The 25,520-nt window shown below is 45.8% G+C and overlaps 1 protein-coding gene across 1 annotated transcript in view; it reads left to right on the top strand.

The window, feature by feature from the left end:
- Cacna2d1 (calcium voltage-gated channel auxiliary subunit alpha2delta 1) overlaps positions 1-25,520 on the top strand; it is a 348,148-nt gene that overhangs the window by 254,828 nt on the left and 67,800 nt on the right. Inside the window, exons 9-12 of the mRNA XM_012516489.2 lie at positions 1,647-1,697; positions 2,776-2,875; positions 18,476-18,634; positions 23,490-23,594. Of these exons, the coding sequence (XP_012371943.2) occupies positions 1,647-1,697; positions 2,776-2,875; positions 18,476-18,634; positions 23,490-23,594 (415 nt within the window). The remainder of the gene's footprint in view (positions 1-1,646; positions 1,698-2,775; positions 2,876-18,475; positions 18,635-23,489; positions 23,595-25,520) is intronic.

Below are 25,520 nucleotides of genomic sequence, written 5' to 3'. Positions count from 1 at the left end.
CCACACCTGGACTCAGTTGGAAGTGGTGGTCAATTTGGAGACCTTGGACAAGGAACTGAGCTTTGCGTGCTTTAAAAATGTGCTTAGTGTACAGATACTTCCTTCTTGCTGTGTTCTCTTCAGGAATAAGACAATGCTTTGCGCTTTCCTCTGTTCTTAGCAGCATGTTTGTGTACATGTGCGTGACAAGAGACACTTGGCATCACTCAGAAGTACACTGTATGATAACATTTTAAGGAAATCCCTGAATATTGGATGTGTAGGTTATTTTGAACTTTTCTATTGGGGCTCAGGCGAATTCTAAAACCATAGTTGTTAATTCAAGGCCTAGGTATGCAGGGCTTGCAAGTGCCCTACAAAGGGTCCCAGTGCACCTCCCTGAATACTAACAAAGTGACTGGTGTCAGTGTGGGTCTCCCCGTGACAGTATCTCCCCGTGTGTCCCCCTGGAGCTGCAGGCCATTGAGTAGCACCCAGGCTAGTGTGTCACATGGGTTGGGTTTAGAACATGATCATTTGGGAGAAACTTGGAAGCGAGAAGCAGACGGGGTTGTACACTTGGCTCCCCCCCTGAGCAGCACACCAGGACTCGTAGGGGCAGTGTAGGGAGCACAAGCACTTATTTCAGGGGAACCCTGCCACGCTGCCTGTGACCTGCGTAGAGTGATAAGCTGGAAACACGAATGAGGGAAACCCTCCGCTCTGTAGATCCTAGTGCCATTGCCATGTGGAAGCCCCCAGACCCGGATCCTGGCAGAGACTGGGCCTGGTGACAGGCTGGTGGTCTGGACACCAGCAGAGGGGGCGTCAGATCAGTGTCTGTACTGCCCCCGTCAGCCTGTGACCAGCAGCATGAGCATTCCGGGTCACAGAAGCTCAGTTCTCCCCGCAGCCAGGGAATCCTCTGCATGAAGCTCCTAGAGTCGCCTCACCTGGCAGCCATCCTGATTCATGAGGCCATGGCTCAATTTGAGAATCTACATTTTAAGCTTCTTTGCCAGCTGGTTGTTGGTTTCACACCATAAAGTTTCAAGAGCCCCAACCTGAAATACTTTTTGTTGTTGTTGTTCAGGTCTCTCTGTGTACTTCAGGCTGGCCTTGAAATCCCTCTTGCCTCCCAAGGGCTGGGATTACTAGCATGTACTACTACGCTCAGGCCTAAACCACTTTTTAAAAGTGCCTAAACCACCTATTTCTTCTTGCTTGTTTTTTTTCTTTCTTGTCTTCAATGGTATGACAATCTGTTATTTATCAGATGACATAAAATCAGTGGCCCGTGATTGAGTTCAGGATAATATAACATTTCCTATAATTTCAGCTGTATACCAATTTTCTCCTCAGGAAAAAAATGTCTTTCTAGAAGTTAATTTCCCTCCATATTCACATTAATCTCCATCTTTTGTAATAAATATCTGGAAAATGTACTCTAACGCTCACATCACTGGGCTCTCTTGTGTTATGTTTGATGGAGCCTTTTGAAGCTGACATTGCAGAATGTGGATAAAACCCTTTGCTGCCGAGACAGAAGAGCGCTAGGCCATTGCTTAGCAATAACTTACCCCAGAGATGTACAAATGCCAATGCCGCCAGTATTAATGTCCGACGGATTGCAAGAGAGAAAATGCCCATGTCGTCTTCTGTTTCAGGTATATCCAGGGAGCGGCATCCCCCAAGGACATGCTCATCCTGGTGGACGTGTGAGTAGTGTGCGCATGCGTACGTACGCCGAGCGGTGTGTGCCGCTCCGTGGGCAGCACTTGTGTGTCGGGTCTGAGCAATGCATGAGAGGCTGAGAATCTGTAATTATGATTTTTTTAAGGCCCAGACAAAGGAGCCATAGTAAGACCGTTACACACCCAGCAGCAACCACTTACTTGATTGGATTGAGGAGACTCCCACTTCTGTCTGAGCACCATTGGGAAATGATGGCATTGTTCTACAGTCAGAGCCTGGGAACACTGTTCTGTTGGCTTTCAGTCTTTGCTTTACGTGTTGAGGGCAGGAGTAAAGCACAGAATTGCTAAAACCAAGCAGCTCCTGATACAATGAAATCAAAACATAAAAAGAAAAAAAAAACAACTATATTTAGCTGGCACTTAGTAATTAGCAGTTCATTTAACTTTTAGGGGTTTGTCACAAAATAAATATTGAATACATGAAGCTACTTGTACCTGGACTTTTTCAAAGGACAGGTTCCTATGCAAGAAAACAACTCCTGGGGTTTTTACTTTGGCCCTTTTCTCTTACTTGTTCAGTTGCTTCAAGTTAGGATGCATGTGAAGTTGGAATGGGGCTCACTGCCTGGCTCCAAGCTCTATGAGGAGGGGCACAGAGGGTGCAGTCAGTGGAGACGAGAAAACCAAACCCCGGATTCTGGAGTTGAACTGCTGTCAGGTGGGGAAGGCACTGTGACCCCAAATCTGTCATCAGGGTTGCCGTGTGGCTATGTGATCGCTGGCTTAATCCAGCCAACAGAATGCTGTTTGTTTTACTAAGATTGTGTATTTAAAAAAATTGTCACTCACCATATAATGTTAATATTTCATTAAGAAATGCATACTGACATTGGTAAGAAAGAAAAGGCAAATTTCTTATGATTTCCACCATGCCAAAAGATCTGATTTTTCCTATTGATTTTTTCTGCTGATTACTTAAGATAGCTTCATCAATTGAATATGATATAGGCATCCTAGACCAGCATGTTCGTCAGCCTGCCTGTGGTGTGCTTGACCAAATGGCTAACTGGTGAATAACATGCGCTGTCTCTCCTCACAGGAGTGGCAGTGTCAGTGGCTTGACGCTTAAGCTGATCCGAACGTCTGTCTCTGAAATGCTAGAAACACTCTCAGACGATGACTTTGTGAATGTGGCTTCGGTAAGTAGGAGACGGCTGTATTTCCTTGAACTGGCCTGGCCTCAGACACGGGGGGTCTGTCTGCACTGTGCTCCAAGGGAGCCCCGGTGCTCCCATGGGGCTGCCTTGCTGCGCTGTTCTCCTAGATACCCTCCCCATTCCGTGTCCATACCGGTCTTGTGTTGCTGAGTGGTAATGTGTGCATAGGACGATGGAGATGGAGAACACCAATGTTCTTTATATCATAGATATATCATGATATGAAGGCGTCGTCCTATACGCCTTCACTGGAGGAGCTAAATAGGTGACGCGAGCCCTTGCCCATGTGCTTACCTTTGGGCCCTCAAGGGAGCTTGTCCTGGTGGATTTTGAGGACAGTTTTCCACTCACTGTAAAGCTCACTTTCACCCTAGAACAAATAGCCATCATGTGTTATATTTTCCAATTTTTTTTTTATAACAAGAACCAATAGCATTTGAATGAGCTCAGAACCATCTCATGCTTCTTACTCATGGCTAGAAAACACTGAACTCTGAACCCGATTAAAACACCCCTGATGTCGCCGCATCTCACTTCATTTCACAGAACTTAGGCCAGGTGTTTCTTGCCTGCTTCCTGGCAGGTGCGGAGGCTCGCTGAAGGGGCTGCGTTCACAGAGATGTGGGTGGCAAACAAGGAAATGGAGGTGACATTAGTTTGTACTGAACGTGAGAGAATGGATCTGTCCCTGAAACCACACGGAGGCAAGAGTTAAGTGCCGATCTGGCCTGGATTCTCCTTTGCCTCACTGGGAGGAGGGGATCTGGTATAATCGCTGTGTGCAGAAGCCCCTGCAACCAGTTAAGGATGCTTACTAAGGGTTTCTCTAAAATACCTCCAGAGGGCTATTTCGGGATTAGGGTAACTATTGGAAAGGGAACCCATTACCTATGCTATAAGAGACTCTAGGAAATTCCTCATAGGAGATGTGGTTCTCTGGGGTAATGCCCTGGAGATAGTTCATGGTTTAAAGAAACTCATTAGAGGGCCAACCAAATAGCTCAATGGATAAAAGTGCCTGCAAGCAGGCACAGGGCCCAGGGGTTTGATCCCCGGGTCTGCTGTGCCAGCCCTGCCCCTGGGGCATGTTGAGATCGTGACAGCCTATAATCCCAGCTTTTGGGAGGCTGTAAACAGGCGGATCACTATGAGTCCGATTTAGTAGTGAGACCCTGAAACAATCACTAAAACAAGGTTCAAGTTCAAGTGTTTATGTGGACAGTAGCTCTAAGAAAGTCTCTTAGAGAAATGTGGGAATTAGAGGAGAAAACTAATAAATACTTTATCAAATAGGTGGTGACTTCAGCGAGTGGAGCCTCATCCTCTGAATAACTTTGGGAATGAGTGTAGATTACATAAATGAGAATCACCCCCTTGAGGGGAAAATATGCTCACGTGTATAAAAATGATGACTATTCCTACGAGAGGCCGGTTGCCGATCTTGTGCGATGATGGTGAAGAGGGGCCTGCAGTCTCAGGCAGTTAGGAGTTAGGCTGGCATGAAGAGAAACACTTGTGGAGGACCCATAGCACCTGCCGGAGTTGGAAAGCCAGCAGCGCTGTGGTAAGGCCTTCCAGCAAGGATTTCTGGTGACGCGGCCTTCAGGTGTGCTCTGTGCTCTCACCTTTGACCAGCAACTTGTGCTTCTTTCCTGCTGAAGAACTTGTGTGGGATTTGCAGTGGCATTCTTATCACGCAACAAATTTTGAAGATTATTATTTTTCCTCAAAATTTTTGAAATTGTGCATCTATTATTACAGGAAGACATTGGAAGGATGGAACAGGGACCCCCCACCAAGCGCCAAGTGAAATTCACTGCCCTTCTCAGGCCCTGCCTTCTCAAGGGCTTGCTTATTTGGTAGATTCCTTCAGCTGTGTATGGCTCTTGCTTTGCTAAACGTTGAGTGATTTTTTTTTTCTCTTTTTGTATTTTATTTTATTTTTTTAATATAGTTTTATTTATTTATTTATTTATTTTTTAAAAATTTATTTATTTATTTGTGTGTGGGGGGTGTGGGTGTGGGTGTGGCCAGCTCAGCCCACCAGGAGGTGGGGCCGGCTGGCATGTGGTGCTGGGGGATTGAACTGTGGTCCCTGTGTTTTGCTTAGCTTGTTCTAGGTAGGTGCTTTAGACCACTGAGCCATCTCACCAGCCCTCTTTTTGTATTTTAGGGAAGGGTCTACAGGGTATTCATGGTCTCACTACTAGATCAGACTCATAGTGATCCACCTGTTTACAGCCTCCCAAGAGCTGGGATTACAGGTGCACACCACCACGCCCAGTCTCAATTGCCATTTCACCATGTCCCAGGGGTGGGACCGGCATGGCAGGCCTAGGGATTGAACTCCCAAAAGTTTACTTTTTATTTTTACTTTTTTGCAGTACTGGGGATTGGACTCAGGACCTTGCACTTGCCAGGCAAGCGCTTATTCTGAGCCATCTCCCCAGCCCTTTTTTTTTTTCTTAAGGAGGGTACACTATTCTTTTTTTGGTTAACCCTCTTGTTTAGTTTTATTATTTTGTAAACTCACTAGTACATTTTCATGATTATCTATTTGTCCTTCAGGAAATCAGAATATCAATAAATAAGATAAAAAATTTTCATGATAACGAGAGTCTTCAAAACAAACTTGTGCAGAAAGTGGTAATATTGTACTGAAGTTTAGGGTGAGGGAACATGTAGAAAGAGCTTTAGCAACTTTTTTATAGAAGGAAACAGGATAGGATCATAGCTATATTCATTGAAAAGTCTAGATTTGAGAAGTAAATTGAGGCTGAATCTTTAACAAAAATATGAAAGAGATTTTCCGATCTCATGATTTGACAAAAATAAAGAGAAATACTTCTTTAAGTATAAATTTATTACTACTTTTTAAAGAAGGTGATTATTTGCGCTTTGGTAAAGGAACTCTTTCAAGAAATTTGCTGTGCTTTTGCTTGAGAGAGCAAATACAAATTCAGTCACTCTTAGTCTTACTGCTAAGTCCTACACACTGTAGTAAGCAACGCTCTTGGCCCTGGTAGCGCATCCTTATTTTGACTTTTGGTTCGTGTTCTTTACCATGCATCTTCTACTTATATCAAACATCAGACATTCTTGTTAACATCTGTGCAGTAGCTTGTGTCAACTGTATCCACAATTTATAAGAAATATTACATTTTTATTACTTACCATGCTTTCTTTAGGCTATGAACTACCTGAAATTGATATATTTTAGAAAAATTCTTATGCAGCATTTTTAAAGAGAAAAAAATGAATTGTATTTTTGTTTTCAACTGACCATTTGGATTAAAAGCAAAAAGTTAATAGCATGGAAATACTCAGGAAAGCCTCAACATATCTTTGTAACGTCCTAGCAGATTTATGTGTGTGCACTTGTAACCCCGGAGGTGTTTCTCCCCTCATCTCTGTCATTTGAAAGTCTAGGAGAGCCACAGTATACTATGTCTTTACCTCTGTAAGTAACTGCAAGGCTGTTTTCTCAAGGCACCGAGGAAGTGGGGCAGGCTCCACATTATCCTTGAAACTTTCCCACAAAGCCTTGGGCACTGTCCCCCCTAAGAGCTCAGGCACTGAGAGAGCTACAGTGGAATCTGCACAAACAACACAGCCTGGCCTGGAAGTATGAGACCAAGAAATCCAGCAGCCTTGTCTTTGTAGGTTCATGCGCCTAAGTCCTACAGAAGATGCCTGTGCTAATGCTGCATCATTTCTGAGCATGTGCAGTGTCTCCAAGGCTGGCCAAGGCTCTAGACAGGGAGCCTGCTCTCAGGCAGTGTCCGTGCAAATGTTAAGGTTAGTGCAGTCTTCCTGTCTCCATACAGCCACACACTTCCTGACTTGCGTTAGGCACTGGAGTTTCGATCATGTTGAGAATGTTGGAGTCTGCTTTCTCCCTGTGAACTTGCCTAATGCATGCTCATTAGAAATCATTGTCTTTGATTGCTCACCAGGCAAAAGAAAACAATTAAAATATAATTGTGTATAATGTTTGTGTAGTTGCTTGGAAGGCAGATCATTACAAATACAATTGTTACATCTGTCCAGCCTGTAGTCACTGGGCAACTCCATAGTAAGAATTTATAGATGCAATCGCAAACCTAGGAGGAATGAGCCATCCTCAGGCCCAAGAATGACAGTGGAGGGTAGCCCTGGGCTGGAGAGACACTTTCTCCTACTGTAACTCATACAAGAACACTGGACTTGCTGGTGTGGTGGCCCAGGACCAGATCGCAGCTGGTTACGTGACTGAAGTGACAGCATCATGGCTTCAAATGCAACTTGGGCCATTTAGCAACAATCCCCAGTCCCCAAATTAAAAGTCATGGGAATGTCTTGCAGTGGGAGAGCCCTGGTCTCACAGTGCATGAGTTCTGGACTGACTGCACTGCAGACCACACCCCAAACCAACACAGCTGTGGATTTGGGGGTCCAGCCCTGTGTGGGGCCAGCCTGTGCTTGCACTTCCACGTAACAAGATATAGCTTAGAACAGGACGCCTGGAGCATTGCAAGAGTCTGTGTTCCTCGTAGGCGTGCACATCGAACCATTCTTCCACGGCTGTACCAACCCCGCCCCCACCGCACCCATGTCATTGGCGAGGATCCCTCTGGACAGATGGTGTGTTCGCTCCTTACACATGCACCAGGCTGTTCAGCATAGATTTTTACAGTGACAAGGCGCAGCTTGTGACACCACCAGTGATGTGACTGCCTACAGGTTGCCTCAGGCTCACAGGTCCCAGCTGCTTTCTGTAACAGTGGACAGAAGCATATATGTCTTTCCAAAGTAGCAGGCGCCCAAAGGGAAACATCATGTGGAATGTGTTCATAGATTATAATCATCACTATGGTTATTAGTTTTGTTTGTATTCCAGTACTTTATTTATTTATTTATTTTTTTTTTTTACCAACTGTTAGTGAACAACTCTTCATGAATCTGTCATATTTCTTTGGGTCTCAGCATTGGAGGTGATTAGTTCAGCATTTTGAGTTTCACAACAAAGCAAATATAAAGAGTCCTCTTCCTGGAAAAAATTCACCTTGCAGAGTAAGTAATGTACCCCGCAGAGGGGCAGAGGGGTGTGCTGTCCATGTCTTAACTGAAAACCGGGACCTCCTCAGCAGAGCCCCTGCCCCTGTAGGTGCCCGTGCCCCTTTTCCTGCTGTGCTGCATAATCGGGGTTGGCATCTTGTACAAGCAAATACCTCGCTCTGGCTTCTGCTCTACCTGCAAGTCATGCATGGTCCCTCATCTCTGACACAGAGAGCTTTTATTTTTCTTAATATCTCTGAAACTATGAGAAGCAAATGTGCTAGATAGTAAATCAGGGCCAACTTCTCATGCAGCCCAAAGCCCTGGCCGCTTAGCCCCAGCCAGGCCCGGAGCAGTCCGCTTTGGTTGGGTTGCGCTCAGCAGACAGGCGAGGCGAGGCTTCAGTCCTTCCCTTTCCTGTGTGTTTCAGTCTCAACTTCCTCTCTGAAATACGCCTAGAGTGTGCCACACAAGGACTTGTTCAAGTTAGGAGGTAGGCTTTCAATTCATTAGCATGCGATAGTTTGTGACTTGTACAATTTGACCTTAAAGGAGTTTCTATCTCACAAAATAGGCTCTCATTTGCCACAGCTCAGACAAAATGAAAGAGCCATGGCATTCCGATTGAGTTTTGTGCCAAGTGAAATCTAGGCGCATAACTCCATCTCCATCTCGTGCCTTATAAAACAGCTGCACATCTAGATTCAGGAGGGCTGTGCTGACCTGCAGCTCGTCGACATCCTGCAGAGGAAGACTGCTCGGTGCTCTGCTCCTTCCGGTGGCGCCTGGGGCCCCGCAGCGCGCCAGCCTGGCCGCTCTGCTCGGCAGTGCTGGCAAGGCAGATGCTGGGGCTCCCTCTCAGCTGGGGGAAGTTGAGCCTGCGTTCAGCAAGGCCCCGGTGACTCCTGCAGGGTGGTCCGCTAGCATCGCCGTTACCCGCGAGAGCCCTGGCGGGACTCCTGGTATGCAGAAGCGTATGCACAGGGCAGGCGCGCAGCCAGCTCACTGTGCATCGCTGTGCAGTGACACGTTTGTCGCCAAGTTCCATTGCAGGGTCTTCACAACCCATGGAATTCTTAAGACTGCATATTTGTGGGTGTTCTGATGGTGTAGCCTTTCGCTATTTGGTGGGATATTAAAAAACGAAGAAAATCAGAACCAGAATTATTTCCTCTTGCTTTTTTTTTAAAGATAAAGATAAATGCTCTAAAAGTTATCCTCATTTAAAAGACATATTAAAGAAATTATACACTATGAAAAAAAGACAGAAGAAAGGAACACACTTAGGGATTACAGTAACAGTGCCAAAGTAATTAAGGTTACTTAGTTTTTAAAAAAGATGTCAGAGGAGAGCTTAATTGCTTGGCAAGCATAAGACAAGTTTATAAGAAGGTGTTGACAATCGTAATAAATTTTTTCCATTGATTACCTGGCATACTAAGTTTTAATACTTGGAAACTTATTCTACATGTAGTTTTGGAAATAACAAAATAATATTCAATATGAGTTTAAGGGAATATTTTTATTCTGAACTGAAGTATTATTTTAAAAGAATAAAAATAATTGATTTAGTTGCTGTGTAACTGTACAGATACCGCATTCACTTATTTCGTGGCTAAGCATTTTCTGCAGTTACTGGTTAAGATTTTCTTGAAATTAGATTTAATTCTGACTCTAAATGAGGGAGAAGATTTAACCTGCCCTGAGCTATATAGAAATGTACCAAAATTTTTCAGTTATTAAAGTTAAATTAAATGATCATACTTGTTGTTAATCATTTAGTTGGCTAAAAGTTCAAAAGAAATTAAAATGTAAATGGATCCGATAGCTACGTTAGATAGAATGCATATAACTTTAATCTTGCTTGTTAAAATCGCATTTCAGAAAATTCCTAAGGCACTATAAAATACTTGTAAAATTTTTCCTTTAAATGTTGAAATGCAAAGGGCTTCATCATAAATCTGTATTTTGTCTTACAAATTTTAAGTGCAATGGTAGGCATATGCTTTTACTTGGAATTAATTCATCACTCTGGTGTTTTGCTTAGTAATTCATGGTTGTAGCATCCATAAGATATATTTCATCGTATTATTATTATTTGGGGGGGGGGCCAGATGGATCCAACTCAGGGCATGGCTCGTGCTAGGCGAGGGTTTTTCTTAGCTACCTCCTGGAGCCCAGCGATGCACTGTGAGGCAGATTTCAAAGTAGTTCTTCACTCCTCAGGACATTTCTTCTGTGTGTTCAGTGTGCTCTGTGCTAATTAAGACCTTTGTTCGGTTTTTTCATTAACTCGGGTCCTCTTTGTGCTGTGTGTTTTTCAAACATGTCTATTGGATCTCTGTGGAGCGAAGATCGATGGAATGGAATCCACCAACACTCTCTGGTCACGGTCAACTGTTGGCTTTGCAATTCCAGGCACCATTTCATGTTTAAAAAGAATTCACTGGACATATTAATACTCTTGCTGGAAAACACAGTTGCACTCCCTGTTTGGTACACATCTTGCTGATTTGCAGAAATCAGAAATCACTGGGGTTTTGGGGGTCCCATGCCTGACCATCTGGGCCCGGAGAGCTGGGTGCTGTCCCATGTCCTCTTTGCTGTCCTGTTCCCCATCCCCGGTGTGGCCGCTCCAGCTGGGCCAGCACCCCCACCCTCCCCATCCCTGCGTCACGCTCTGTGTCTCCTCCCATCTCTCTTTATGCGTGTGTGTTCTGCAGTTTGTAAACCCTTGTATTCCAAGAGGGCACCCCTCTCTATAGGCAGATGTGGTTCTCTGTAGCTGTGGCTGTGTCAACAACAGCTTGAGGCACCATGGCCATTCCTGCGCCCGTGCTATTCTTTGTGAGCTGTAACACTGCCAAATAATTATTCCACGTGGGTGCCGAGATTTTTGCCACATGTGTAAATCACTGTGTAAATTTTTGCCACGTGTGTAAGTCCACTTCCTTTTGTAGGGAGAGCCTACTTTGCTCCTCAATGCTGTGGCAACTCTGTAAAGGCTGTCCGTATGTGCATCTATTATTTTCTCTAGGCTGTTTAAGCAAACCGAGCTGTGAGCACACCCAGCAACTGGTGTTTGTTCAATGAAGGAGAATTCTCCAAGCAGTCAGCTTCCCCAGCATGAGCACATAGTGCTGACCATATCCGCTGCACAGTGCTACTAGAGAAGAACAGGTCCGGGGGGCTGTGAGCCTCGGGTTGCTCCACTGAGGTTTTGTCTTTGGTAGTGGGTATCTGGATTTCCTGAGGTCTGTGACAGACATCTGCACTTTAGAAAAGATGCTCAGATATCTTATATCTCAAAACTGACCAGACTGTCAGTGGGGAAGAAGGCTGCCCATGCTCCCAGCTGGACATGCGCTGTGGAATCAGGCTTGTGCATGTTGGGTTAAAAGATGGCTGAAATGTCCAGGAGAGTAAGTGAGGAAGCAAAACAGAGATGGCTTTTCAGGTAGAAGAACAGCATAGGCATACTCTCACCTGCTTAAAATTCTCCTACAGTTGGGGAGATAGCTGAGCGGTCTAAGCACTTGCCTGGCAAGTACAAGATTCCTCAGTTTGATCCCTGGTACCGCATGCTGTGCTGGCCAGCTCAGCCCCAAAACTAGCTGTGGTGTTGCAAGCCTGTTGGGATTGCACACCTGTAGTCTCGGCCCTAGTGAGGCTGAGATAGGAGGATCACTACCAGTCTGAATTGTGCAGTGAGACCTTGTATTGGAAAAAAAATTCTCCTGGATGCATATATAGAAGTTTTACATTTTCCGTATCAAGATAGAAGTAGATTGTGTAACAAAATACTTGCCCTTGACCTAGAAACATTTCAGACAGCATGAACAGAATACAGACTGAGAATGGCCAAAGTCTAGCTAATTGGGCCATTTCTTAGAAATAAAAAAAAAAAATATTAAAACTTCTGATGTATGATCATTTGTATTTCTAGGCAAACACATTTTTGTCTTATATATCATAAATGTAAATGTTCCTTTATATAGACATCTCGTAAGTAAAATATAACAAAACTCTGTTTTCTCCACTGGTTCTAATATATATATATATATATATATATATATATATATATATATATTTAGTAAAGGGTCTATAGGGTCTTACTACTAGATCGGACCCATAGTGAGCCTCCTGTTTTCAGCCTTCCAAGCACTGTGGGATTAGAGGCGCACACCGCCACCCAGTCTCAATTGCCATCTCAGCGCACCCTGGGAGTGGGGCTGGCACGGCTCGCTGGGGATGGAACCCTGGCCACTGCGCTCTCCTAAGCAGGCGCTGTAGTCCTCTGAGCTCTCTGGCCGGCCCTCCTTATTCTGTTGTGAGCCACTCAGACTTCTTCCATGCAACGCTTTTCTGCTTGCCAGGCTGCCAGGTGCCAGAGCCTGAAGGGCTGTCCAGATCACCTTGTGAAGGCTTTTATTTCATCAAACAGGAAACTAAAGCATAGAGGCAGCAACTGAGCCCGTTGTACCTGTGAGCTCTCTGAAGGCAGTCTGGCCTGGACGTGGTTTCCCTAAGCTGAGTCAGAGAGCAGAAACTTTCTATCAACGTGTTGCTGTCTTTATTCGGTGGGCCCAGGCAACATGCCTCAGCAGCCCGAGCTGGGCCCAGTGCTGGGGACTCCAGGACGCTGGCGAGCCCGTGCAGCGCGTTGACACTCCGGGCAAATCTGACTGGGAAGGTGGCCACCCCGGTAGTCCCTGGTAGTCCCTGCATAGGAGTTAGTAGTGAAATTACCATCACATGAGCACCACTACCAGAAATTGTGAGCTACCCAGTTGTACTTTTCAGAATACAATTAAGACTTGTATTTATAGTAAAAGATAAATACAGGAATAGGTGAGAAATACAAAAACAAGTAAGTGGATATGGGAGGTGGACTGAGAAGAAATGAAATGTGGAGGTGATGCAAAATTTTTCCTGAAATGAAAAGCAGAGGGTTCGATCCGCAGGCCTGCTGTGCTGACCCCACCCCCGGGGCGTGCTAAAAAAAAAAACAAAAACAGATTGAGACTGGGCGTGGTGGCATGCGCCTGTAATCCCAGCTTTTGGGAGGCTGTAAACAGGCGGATCACTATGAGTCCAATCTATGCAGTGAGACCCTGTAGACTGTCATAAATACGAAAGAAAGAAAGAAAGAAAGAAAGAAAGAAAGAAAGAAAGAAAGAAGAAAAGCAAAAGCAAAGCAAAGCAGATTCAGGTGAAAACATTGTTTTTTCTAACTTAATGGTAAATGCAATTTAAATTGGGACAAATATATTTCTAAGGGCCAACAAGATAGCTGAGGGGACTAGGCCCTGCTTAGGCAAGGGCGGGGACCTGGGTTTGATCCCCAGCACCACATGCCGGGCTGGCTCCACCCAAGGGCAGGCTGATGCAGAGACCGAGACCGGCTGTGGTGGCACACTACAGCACTAGGGAAGCTGAAAACAGGAGGGTCACCATGAATCTCAGCTGTGTAGTGAGACCCTGTACCAAACACTGTATATATAAAGTTTGGGAAGACAGATGTGGGAGAGTCTTGGATGGTTTTGCTGAGGTGTCCTTGTGGAATGAAATCAGAATGGTACAGGCTTGGGGAGCGGGTTTGGTCTTCTGGGTTTGGCCTGAATTGTGGCTCTCAGTGTCAGGACCTGCAGGTACTTGGCAGGACAGCGTGGCCCTCATTTCTGCCGCAGAGGTGAGAACCACGTTTAAACCAGAAGCACGGCCTAGAGATGGCTTCCTGGCTCAGAGCATGTGATACTCAGCTGGGCACTTGTGATTATCAGTACAGCTTAGGTGACATCGTTATCATGATGAAAAGGTGAGAAGTTTATGAAATAATGGAAAGACAATTGCATGACAGTTGCAGGCACATAATCCAAATCTTACTATAAAAACATCATGAATCAAAAATGTATTTAATAAAAGGAAATTATCCATTAGAAAACATTACCTCCTCACCTTAGAGAAAAAACAGTTCCACCACGAGTAAATGTCAAGATGTAAATCAACCACAAAAAAGAAGGAAAAGAAAAGCTTAGGAGTTGTGAGTCAGTACTTGGCTGATTGGCTAGATAGTTCTCTACGTGCAAAATGTTTTTATGAAGATCACAAAACTAGGTTCATAGATCCAACTGAAAGGCAACTAAAACACTGGAAAAATAGCAGTTCACGGAGCTGTGAGCAAGTCTATGTAGGAGGAAGTTTCTCTTCTGTGGCAAACAAGGAAATATATTTAATTTAAATATTGAAAGATATACTTTACTTGCAGTTTAACAAATAAAAATAGCAGGTGCTTACGAGATTGGTGTGGGCGTGGATTAATTAGTACAGTGCCTGGAGCCTGGTTTGTGGTGAGCTGAAGTCCAGGGGTCTGTCCACAGTGTGTGTGCCCCTGCGCGGGCAGAAGTCACCAGTCACCGGCTCTTCTGCATGGGTCTTCAAGTAAACATTTTGTCTCTATAAATTTTTACTTTTCCATCTCCTATAAAAGATATGAAACTTTAAGTGAATGTCGAATGGGAACCTGGGGAGCCAAGCGCCCCAGCGGCCTCTGCCCGCCCCCCCTCCACGGTCCGGCATTGCCATCTGCTGACCAGAGCCTCCTCAGGGCGGCGGCCGCCCTTCGTGTTTCACAAGGCTGCATTACTTCATTTCTGTTATTCCTCTAGGTTACTTACAGAATTTCAATTTGTTATGTATTACTAATTATATGTATCTTTCATTGAAAAGTTTGCCAACAAATTTTAATTTAAAAATCACCCATGTTTCAAAGCCAGCAGGTCTCCAATTTAAATTTATCTTTTTTGATAATCATCTGCACTACTTGGGCCCACAACATTACACCAGGTTTATTTTACATCATAAAGGGGACCTTCGGGGCTGTTCTGAGAGGTGACTTAGATATTGGTGGTTTTATTGGCTCCAAAGCTTTGTAAAGGACACCTGGCTTCACTCACTGAAGTGGTGCCCACGCCAGGTGTGGTGCAGGCCCCCAGCAGGTCTCCTCTGCAGCAGCTTGCCCTGTGGGGTGCCGGGGGAGCAGTGAATCGAGGTACTGATCATGTTTGTCTCAGACCATTTCAAACCTGCCTCCTGTTTGGGATTTTCCTGGGTTACCCTTTACTGATCTTTATTAAAAGCACCTAAAGCTGAGAATGTTTAACCTAAATCTTTGTCTTTAATTAACAACCTGTTCTGATCAATACTGAGCATATTAAGTTTTTTTCTTACAAATACCTTTTAAAACAATGGAGTTGCAAGCTATTTAATATCTGCTCTGGCCAGACTGCTAACAGGTGTTGTGCGTGGGTTTGCATGAGTTTGTGTTAGCCAAAAGTTCTACATTTCTGAGCATACAAATTAGCATATTATAATGCAGCCTCCAAAGGCTGTGGCTGGCTTCTAGTTACCACTTGGCATGAGTTCCTGCTCTCCTCATGTCAAGAGGTTGCAGAAAGGCATGTGCTCACTCAGTAGGCAAGCAAGCAAGTCGCCGCGGATCATGCCTGCGGGCAGCAGGGTGGGCAGCGGTTCTGGCCCTTGAGCAGATGACAGGACAGTCCATCCAGAGAGAAGAGGAAGTGCAAGTGATAGCCCTCAGGGGCCCTGCACAAAAGAGAGACAGGGAGGAGAGCTGGGCTATCTCGGATTGGAAAAGGAATCAGCGCGGTCCTTGTTCAGTTCTGACTCTGCAGTATTAGAGATACACTTTCAAAAGGTTCATTTTCTTAAGATAAAAGCAGGTTCTTGAGATCTAGCTTTTTGCTCACCCTACAAATTTTAATATTTTCTGAAGTTTTTTTACTGTTGCTTTAAATTCAAAAGGTGATTTTAAAATCTGAACACAGGACCACAGGGTGCCATTCAGGCTTGTGAAAATAGACACACAGACTCGTACTCTAAGGTACTGCAGCCTGAAAGGTCGGCATTGTGTTCTAACTGGGAGCTTCTAAATTGGTTGTCACCATGCTGGGAGAGCAACATGTGCTAGCGGGAGCCCCACTTCTGTCACCGCTCACTCTGCATTATGTATGAGTTGTGTTATGAGAGCAACTGTAATATTTCTGTTATACACCGCTGCATTTGTATTTAGCGAATTAAATTTACATCTAATCAGTTTATATTAAAGTAACTTAATGAGATGCTTCACTTCTCTGTGTTAAAAGCAGGTCAAGGCCAAACAAAAGACTCTGGGATGGCAGCTCGTTATTCAGTGCTCATTTTATCTTCCGGATGACTCATGCTTTAAGAAAATCAGTTAATAGCATTTCTTGTAACTATTTCCAATAATTCTTGAAAGCCAGACATTTCCTATTAATAAGTTGGCAAACTTGTTTTTTTCTTTCTTTCTTTCCTACTAATACAGAATGAATTCTCACATTGTTTAATTTTCAACATGGAGCATGACTGGGTCCAATTATTGATGAATGGAAAAACTCAAAAGATAAGGCAATGGGAGTGGTTGCTTGGACAGGGGATGTTGAGCTTTGAACCTTGGCTCTTTGAGAAATAGTCAATGAATGTACTGAATAGCAGCGCAGTAAGAACTACAGCCAGTGTGTTTATTTTCCTGCCCCCCGTGCCTGGAAGTGGTGTTCAGGGCCAACACAAGAAGGGCTGAGCTGTGTGTGGTGTGGACGCCGTGCTTCCCGCTCCACTGTGGGTGCTCTTGCCTGCTTCGCGCTCACCCGCCCTGCTGCCCCCACCTCTCACCTCGGCTGTCTCCAGATACCCCTTCTTCACTGTTTACCATGCACCCTCTCACACTCTGGGGACCCCAGGACTCCCCTGCATGTCCCAGCCGCAGCCCTGAGGAGGTGCCCTGGGCCTCGCCTGTGCCCTCCCTGGCTCTGCCCCACGCAGCCTGGCCTGCCTGAGCTGCTGGTGCTGCCTTCCGCTGTACGCCTCCGCTCGCGCCCACACAGTCCCCAGTCTCCAGCCCCTCAGGCCCTGCAGCTCCATCTTGGGTCTTCGGATCCCACCTTGCTGCCCCCCAGGTGGCCTTTAACCAAACTCTACAGAGAACCTCTGCTTTTGTCTTCTGGGTTATTTGTCCTGTTTTGTTTAATTTTGAAACAGGCTCTGGGCCTCATGCCAAATGCCTTATCTCACACACTGAAAATGCAGCCTCCCTGCTGACCCCCGTGTGTCTCTCATTCAGCTCCCTGCTGCCCCTGAGCCCGCCTGCACTCGGCTGGAGTCTGTCACCCTCAGCACCTGAGCCAGGCCAGCCTGACTGTCCCATGCAGAGTCCACCGCCCCTAGCGCTCCTCAGAAGGAGTCCGGAGCTTCCTCACCCATCCGCTACCTCACAGCAGAGGCACCGAGCATTGGCAGTGAGGGGACCGCTCACTGCCTCAGCACACCCTCTCCCTGAGTGGTGCCTCCCTTGCACCTCTTTCCCATGTGGCAGCCGGGGGGAAGTCTTGGGGTTCTAGATCAGACGCTCTTGTATTTGTATAAATCTTTCCTGGTCTATATTCTTCTACTGACACAGCATGAAACTGCAACTCCTCAGCGTTTCCTTTAGAGCACGCAAGACGTGGCCCTGCCTTACTCTCTGGACTGTCCTTGGTCCTTATGTGATAAAGCCATGCTCTCCCTCACATTCCCCTAAAACCTCCCCTCCCACACCACAGCCATTACCCTGCAGTGCTCTCCCTGCCCCTTGGGGAGCATCTCTCTGGGGTCACAGGCAGTCCCTGTCCCCGAAGAGCTGCCTGCGCCTGAGCAATGCGGGTGGATGGGCAGTGCTTTGCCAGGTGGCCTCTCTCCTGGCATAATGGGAGGGAGCTTTGCAGGATGAGTGGAAACTCAAGCAGCGCAGGGCTGGTCAGAAGCACGGACGCGAGCCACAGTGCTGGTTCCGATCCTGACTCTCACTGCTCACGACTCAGTACTCCCGTCCATCCTACGCTGTTCAGCCTCTCCGTTCTTTTCCGTTTCCTCCTGGGTTCGATGGGGTCATGATCATGCTTATCCACGAGGCATCTGCAGAGAGGAACTCATTGCTCTTTTTCAGTTTCATATGAGCCTGAGCTTACACTGAACAGCACACAGGTGCTTGCTCGCAGACACACTGGGGAGGCTGAGACAAGAGGATCACTACAAGTTCTAGCTGTGTAGTGAGACCCTGTTCCAAGTGAATAAATAAATAAATAGATTAATTAATAAAAGATTAAAAATGCTTGATTTCTCCTGGATCCTCGACAGGTGTCTTGTGTCACTTTCAAAGCTTGCATATATTCTGTGGTCTTTAATTCTTTTTTCGGGAGAGGGAACAGGTCAACAGGTTGAGACCTGGAAGTGGCTCCAGTCCCTAATTCATAAGCAGGGAAACCAAATGTGGGAAGGGGCCAGATCACCTGCAGGATGAGCCGGTGTGGGTGGAGCTGCCCGAGTCCAGACTGCGGACTGCAGACTCTGCCGTTCCCTTTGGAGAGGAAGCGATGGCGCGGGTCGAGCTGCCCGAGACACAGCTCCCATGAAGCCTGTGTGGCTGATCTTCATGGCATTTGGATGATTTCTTTCTCTTATCCCCTCCAGTTCAACAGCAACGCTCAGGATGTAAGCTGCTTTCAGCACCTTGTGCAAGCAAATGTAAGAAATAAGAAAGTGCTGAAAGATGCCGTGAACAACATCACTGCGAAAGGCATCACAGACTACAAGAAAGGCTTCAGCTTTGCTTTTGAACAGTTGCTTAATGTAAGTATCCTGTTGTGTCTCTTGTTTGTTACTGAGTTATGGTGTCTGCATTGACATGTCCTGAGGGTTATTTCTCTCCAGGGTTCAACGGCCATGCTCATTTTAACTTACTTAGAAACAATTAAACCAGGTGGACACAGGCAATGAAAATCTTTTTTCTCTCTATTTTTAAATTTAAAATTCAAAAAGTATGTACAGGGGGCTGGGGAGATGGCTCAGTAGAATAAGTGCTTCCCTGGCAAGCGCAAGGGTCTGAGTTCAATCCCTGGTTCTTGGGGGGAAAAAAAGTATGTACAGGATGTATTTTATTTTAGAGCTTTTATTTCCACATTTTCTTCAAATTCTGATTTGAAAACCTCATAAGCTAATGATGTGATTGACTTTTGAATAAGTACGCGAAATTCATTGGCCAACTAAGCATCTTGCTTTTTCCTCACCACAATTGCTGTGGGAGTTGTGTAGACACTTGGGCTTCTGGTCAGCCCGTGGGTACTTGAAATATTTTCATTTCAAATGGAAACTTCAGATCTTCAAGATTGTTTTTCCTAAATGAACAAAAACGTACAAATGGTAGAAATAAGGTAAACAGAAAGCAAAATCCCAGGGGCTGGGGAGATGACTCAGTAGAATAAGTGCTTGCCTGGCAAGCACAAGGGTCTGAGTTCAATCCCTGGTTCCACCAAAAAAAAAAAAAAAAAAAGCAAAATCCCAGAGCCGGAGGTCCCCTCAGCGATGGCGGCCCGTCCCCTGTGAAGACCTCACCTCTGCCCCTCCCTGACCTGCGCCACCACTACCCCAGCTTGTGTTGTGCTCCTCAAATCAAGGGCTACCACCAACTTGCTGTGGCCCAGTCCGCTGTCTCATTTTGAACTGCTCAAGAGCGGGAGCCAGGACTGCATCTCCTGTCTCCTGTGAGGTGCTGGTTGGTGTGGCAGTGTGGCAGCTGGGCTTCTCTGCACCTCAGCTTCCACCTGTCCCATGCATTCACCAAGACCTGGCCCTCAAAGTTGTGCCTGAGACTGGCCCTAGAACCTGCCCCGCAGCCAGCCACGAGGGCACGGGCATTGGGTTCCCCTGGATTCACAGTCTTTACTGCCATAGGAAAGGACTGGCCGCCTCTGTGGCAGAGGCAGCCTATAATTCTTGTCCTATCTGCTCTGTCACTGAATCAACAAACCCTTATATTTGGTCTTTATTAGAAATTTGACTTTGTTGATCCCTGATGGATTATTTTAGACCATCTGCTTCATTCATTTTTTACACACAGTATTTAGGTAGCGCCCCCAATTCCCTGCTGTGCTTGCGCTAAAACCAAAGAAGAAAACAAGGCTGCCTGAGTTCGGGGGGCCCAGCATCCCTCATCCCCAGCATCCCTCACCCCTAACCTCCCGATATAGCACAAAGGTGGTGCTTCCTTGGTCCAAGCTTTTGTGGAAGCAGCACAGAGGTGGGGCTCAGCTGCTCCCCTGAAAGTGGACTCGTGAAGAATGAGCAGTCCAGGGAGAGAGTCATCCTGAAGGAAGGGGTGGGGTAGCACCTCAGAGGTGCCCATCAGAAGCTGCAGGTTCTAAGGGGTGCAGGGGTGGGAATGAGTGGCAATGGTGTCAGGGAGGGTGATGGTGCTGGGACCCAGCAGGGGACTAGGGACACACAGCTCAGCTCAGATGGGCTGACTCAGATCTCATGACTCAACAGACACCACTGATCAAGCAAGGACAGAGACAGAAAGAAAGAGTCATTCAATATGGCTGCCTTCAGGGGAAGTTATCATTGGTGAAGGACCATGCTGGTGCGATGTTGTATGCTCAGTAACAAAAACTGAAAGCTTAAAGCTTCAGGCTTCAAATGTCCATTGACCTGGAGGTTGAGATGCATCTTCCCTTGATGAAAGGAGTGTGAGCTCTAATTTTTAATTACAGGTTTTCTTGAGTTAGTGATACATCTTCTATCCCTTGGCAACTGGAGTTATTCTTGCTCCTGATAGGTCCTTTGGCTCCTTTGCTCCTGCTTGGGGCTCCGGGGTCTCCAGCCCAGAGGGTGGCTTCAGGACCCCGGGTTCCTCGTCAGTTGATGAGGGAACAAGACCTAGCACCCCTGCCTACTCCACCCCACTCTCCACAGCTGTGCATTCTGGGTTGTTCTCTAGAGCTCCTGTGTTCTACCTCCTCTACATCCCATGAGTTTTGAATTTTTTATTTAAATAATTTCTGCAAACATGTCTTGCCTTAACTCAGAGTGAAAGCCTGCTTTGTCACTTCTTTTCAATGCTTGGGCTCATATTGCCCTGCAGCGCCACTCCCTGGCTTGTGTCTGACCTTGCATGGTCTGTCTTTGAAACCCCTTGAAACAGCTATCAAATAGAATTAGGCACTAAGTCCCAAGCTAACGTGTGAGTGAAGATTCACGTCTGTCTTCAGGTAGAATCTCATAAGATATTACCCAGTACATTGAGATGCAATTTTCAAAGCAATTTTTATTGTGTGCATACTTGATAGATACTGTGCTGTGCACTGGCCATGCGGGAATGCAACAGGAAGCCACGGCTTGTTCCAAAGTGCCCCGCTCAGATAAGCACCAGCTCTGCTAACTGTGATTTTTCTGGAAGCAATTAAGTTTTTTTTTTCTTTCTCTATCAAATTTGTTACAAGCCAGTTATGTTAATTATTGAGATTGTGTGTTTCCTTTCTTTTCTTTTTAAAAAATATATTCAAGATTTTTTGTTGTTTTTGTTTATTTATTTGCTTGTTTTGGCTGACTCAGCCTGCCCCAGGAGATCGAACCACAGTCCCCTGCCCCTGCCTAAGCTTACCTAAGCAGGTGCTTAGACCACTGAGCTATCTTGCCGGCCCTGTGTGTTGTGTACATAAGTGCAAACGCATGGGTAATTGTTGGGATATACGTTGCCCTACCACACATCCTGCAAAGCCTACTTCTAGGGAGAATCAATACTAAAAGCAGAATATTTCCGTAATTTTTCCATGTTAGAGATATTACTTAACATCTTTCCTAGGAAATGTTATTGTAATTTTATTTACTCACAAAACAAAATGATCAAGAGCTAGTGTATCAACTTACATTAACATTGGCATTCGGCAGTAATATTTCCATCGCTTCAATAAAACTTCACTTACGACACCACTCTCAGATACGAGTCCTTTCAATACATATTATTTTGACCATTTTATTGGTAGATAAATCATCAGAAATTAATTTGAATTAAAGACACCTGCAGGCGCCTTTACCATGCCTACTTGGAGGACACCGTATCCCACTTCCTGCAGAGTCAGTTCTGCAGATTGGTCATCTTGAATTGTCGGACCCGAGCTCCACTGCGAGGGTCATACTGTTCTGTGCTTGTGTTTCCGGAATGCCTCAGGCAGGGGCTGCCTTCGCGGCCAGACCCTTGGAGCCATCAGTGAGGTGAGCTTGTGCACAGCGAAGTCTTTTACAAGTAGAGCAGAATGTTGTCCTCATTCATTTTTATACCAGAAAGTGGCTTTACCTTCTTTGAAAAGTAAGAAGACAGGCCTTCAGTAAGCCCGCACACTAAAGTAGAACCAATGTTGTTCCAAAACTGAATCACATAAAGGCTAGGACTGTGCTGACCAATAATGGTAATCTCAATGGTACTGTACGTCACTGTGCAGTAATAGAGTCAAGGTTGATTGGAAGTGGGCTGTGGGTAAGTATAAAATACACCGTCAGGTTTGGAGAGTTCAAATGGAAGAAAATAAATGTATATTATCCCAGTAGCTTTTCTATTGATTTCAGGTTAAACTGATAATATTTTGGACAATAACTAGATTAAATGAAATACTGGAAATGATGATACTTATTACTTACTATACAATGGCTATTAGAAAGCTTAAAACTATATATTAAGCTCACATTAAATTTCTTTTCTAGCTCTGAAATAGAGGGTTGACATTTTCTGAGAAGCTGTGATTTGCAAATTTCTGTGACATGCTCTCAGCATTTAAAGAAATCCATTTAATGGCAGCAGGAAAACTGAGATTATAGTATCCTACCAGGGTTTAGCTTTATTTTTATTTTTTTATTTTTGCCTTTTTGAGATAGAATCTCATTATGCAGTTCAGGTTGCCTTTGAGCTTGCTTTGTAGCCCAGTGTGGTCTCGAACTTGCAGCGGTCTTCTTGCCTCAGCCTCCGAATGCTGGGATTACAGGCTGGGATTGCATGGTGCACGTCATGGCCTAACTTTGTAACTTGTGTATTTTCATAGCTTCTTGGTCCTAATTCATTGCTCTTCTGTATACAATTCCTTTTGGAAACTTTATAGTCTAAGGGGACTTATCCATGGAGTTGGGTCTTCTGGAGTGAGACTAGTGTGGAAGGCAGAGAGAGGACAGGATGGTGCTGTGGGGAGAGGGCCTGTTCCTCCAGGGCACCGGGAGGTTGCTGTGGGGAGCAGCCCTCCCAGGAAAGGAAAGGTGAGCAGAACAGGGTGAGTGAGCAGGCGCGAGAGAAGGAGTGTTTGGTTAGTGTGTGGAAAGGAAAGTGTATTCCTTTTTAACGCTGCTACTGTAGGCTACAAAGTTGTAAGGGCATAAAATTGATAGACCCGTTTATTACTTTAAAACTCGTTTACTGACCCATCAGGGAGAGGTTACTACATGCTCGGAGAGGTGTCGCCAGCAGGGTGACCGGGGTTCACGCTCCCGGAAGAAGCGGGCCGCAAGCTTCGGTGGTCCGGGTCGGGGCGCAGGCTGGCTGTGGGCGAGCGAGGCTGGTCCGAGCACCCGGCGCAGAGCGGGCTCCCCCTGGAGTAGCCCTCCGTGAGGCTCCTTCCTGCTGGCTTGCTTTCCCGTGCGTTACGAACGTTTCTTTCTTCAACAGTATAACGTTTCCCGAGCCAACTGCAACAAGATCATAATGCTGTTCACGGACGGAGGAGAAGAGAGAGCACAGGAGATATTTACCAAGTACAATAAAGACAAAAAAGTGAGTGCTGCGCGAGCGCATCTTAACACGAGTAACTGTGGAGCTTTGAAAGAGGCGGCGGGTGGTGGTGCGGGGGTAAGATTGCTTCCTAAAAACTCTAGTTCTCGGTACAAGTCTCACAAACTCTGCACTGGGGAGGGCAGCCTTTCCCTGCTATACGCAGCACCTCACGACTCACGCAGTATTCACGTAATCCGGCCAGTAGGATCTGTTTGATTCTCAGGTGTGGATTCTAAATACGAAAATGCCATAAGGGAATCAGACGAGGAATGGAAACGGAGGAACGACTTAAGCCTTTCCAGGCCGACACGCCATTTCGTATTGCAAATGCGGTGTCCTCTGAAGTCGCCGAGCACGATAAAGCCCGCATGCAAATCGTTGGCAGAAAGCAGTCTAGGAGGCGAGTGCCGGGTCTCAGCCGGTGAGCCCTTCAGAGGAAACCTTCCAGCAAGCAGTGTTTGATGGCTACAGTGCTGTGGAAGAACGCCTGCTGCCGCCTCAGAAGGCGAGGTGCGCGGTGAGGATGACTGTGTTCTGCACAGAATACGCTTGGGCGCTGCTTGTCTCCCCGCAAGAGGAAAGGAGCAGAGCAGAAGCTGAGAGGCGCTGCGCAGCGCGTCAGCTTCCGCAGTGACTTCAACTACTTTTTCTAGCTCTTCCTGGCAGCTTATTTCAGTTTCCTTCCTGAGACCACATTTTATAATCCACACGTGATTCACATGTAGCCTGCTTTCCAAAGTTGCTGAGGATCCACTAAAAAAAAAAAAAAAAAAAAAAAACCAATCCCCCCTAAAAAACTAATGAGAAATAATGCTCTATATCTTCTATTACAAAAAGACAGGGGCCAGGGAGACAGCTCAGCAGTCTAAGCACCTGCCTGGGAAGTGCAAGGACCCAGGTTCGATCTCCAGTACTGCTTGCCGAGCTGGCCCTGGAATCTTGGAAATGAGATCTGTAATCCAGTCTGCACTGCGTAGTGAGTCTCTGTACCAAATTTTTTTTTAAAGAAAAAAAAAGGCAAACCAAAATTGTGTATTTATCCACAAGAAAGCTGCAGAGACGCTCCCTGGCTCTTCTGACCCCTCCAGTCACTGTGCTTCAGCCCTGAACGTGCATTCTGCCGCCTCAGCCCTGCAGGTAAATGTCTGTGAGGTGCACCCACCCCAGCTTCTCTCTTTGCTTTGATCAGAGTTTCCACCTTTCAGAAAGCTGTGGCTCCTTGCTGGTTCTAGGGCTTGTGTTTGAGGGACTTCTAAGGATCACTTGAGCAGTTTGCAGGTGTCAGAAGCAGAAACATGAACTGGTATATTCAGACAGCTAGCAGAAAAGTATCGTGCATAAAGGCGCGAAGCTCTGGTAAGCGGATACTGCAGACACTGTGAAACACTCAGATGCTTTTTCACTTGCATATACTTGAAAGTAATCAAAGAATTGGATCCACTTCTGCATGTCTGGCTTTAAATAAACCTGCAGGCTTTTCCCACACTGAGTTCTTTGTGTACTGCACGTGCTGGATGCCATACTGTTCACGGCAGGCTCCTTCTTGAAGGCTGTTTATTTTAATGGCAGACAGGATCCTTCTTTTTTTTTGGTTTAAGTTGTTAAATAAACTGGGCTACTAGTAATAGATTATGATCACTTTCAAGTGCTAATTTCATTCTATAAATATATCTAGGAAATCAAATGAACCAAAAATAATAGCAAGATGCAGTTTTATTAAGACAAACTATAATTATATAATTCACATAGTAAGTGCCAACCGTTGTGGAAAATTCCGAGCAATCCTGACCACTTGAAGGAGGTCTTCGTGCCTCTCTCTCTCTCTTCTGACTTGCTTGGATGGTGGCTTCTGTTTCCACAGCAACTGCACGGAGCCCCCACGGTCTTCCCGTGCTCTTCCGGGAGTCTCTCCTCCGCCTCTCACGT

This window comes from Octodon degus, unplaced genomic scaffold, assembly GCF_000260255.1.
Source record: "Octodon degus isolate 3935 unplaced genomic scaffold, OctDeg1.0 scaffold00108, whole genome shotgun sequence".
Lineage (NCBI taxonomy): Eukaryota > Metazoa > Chordata > Mammalia > Rodentia > Octodontidae > Octodon > Octodon degus.
This window is presented reverse-complemented; position numbering and strand designations above follow the sequence as displayed.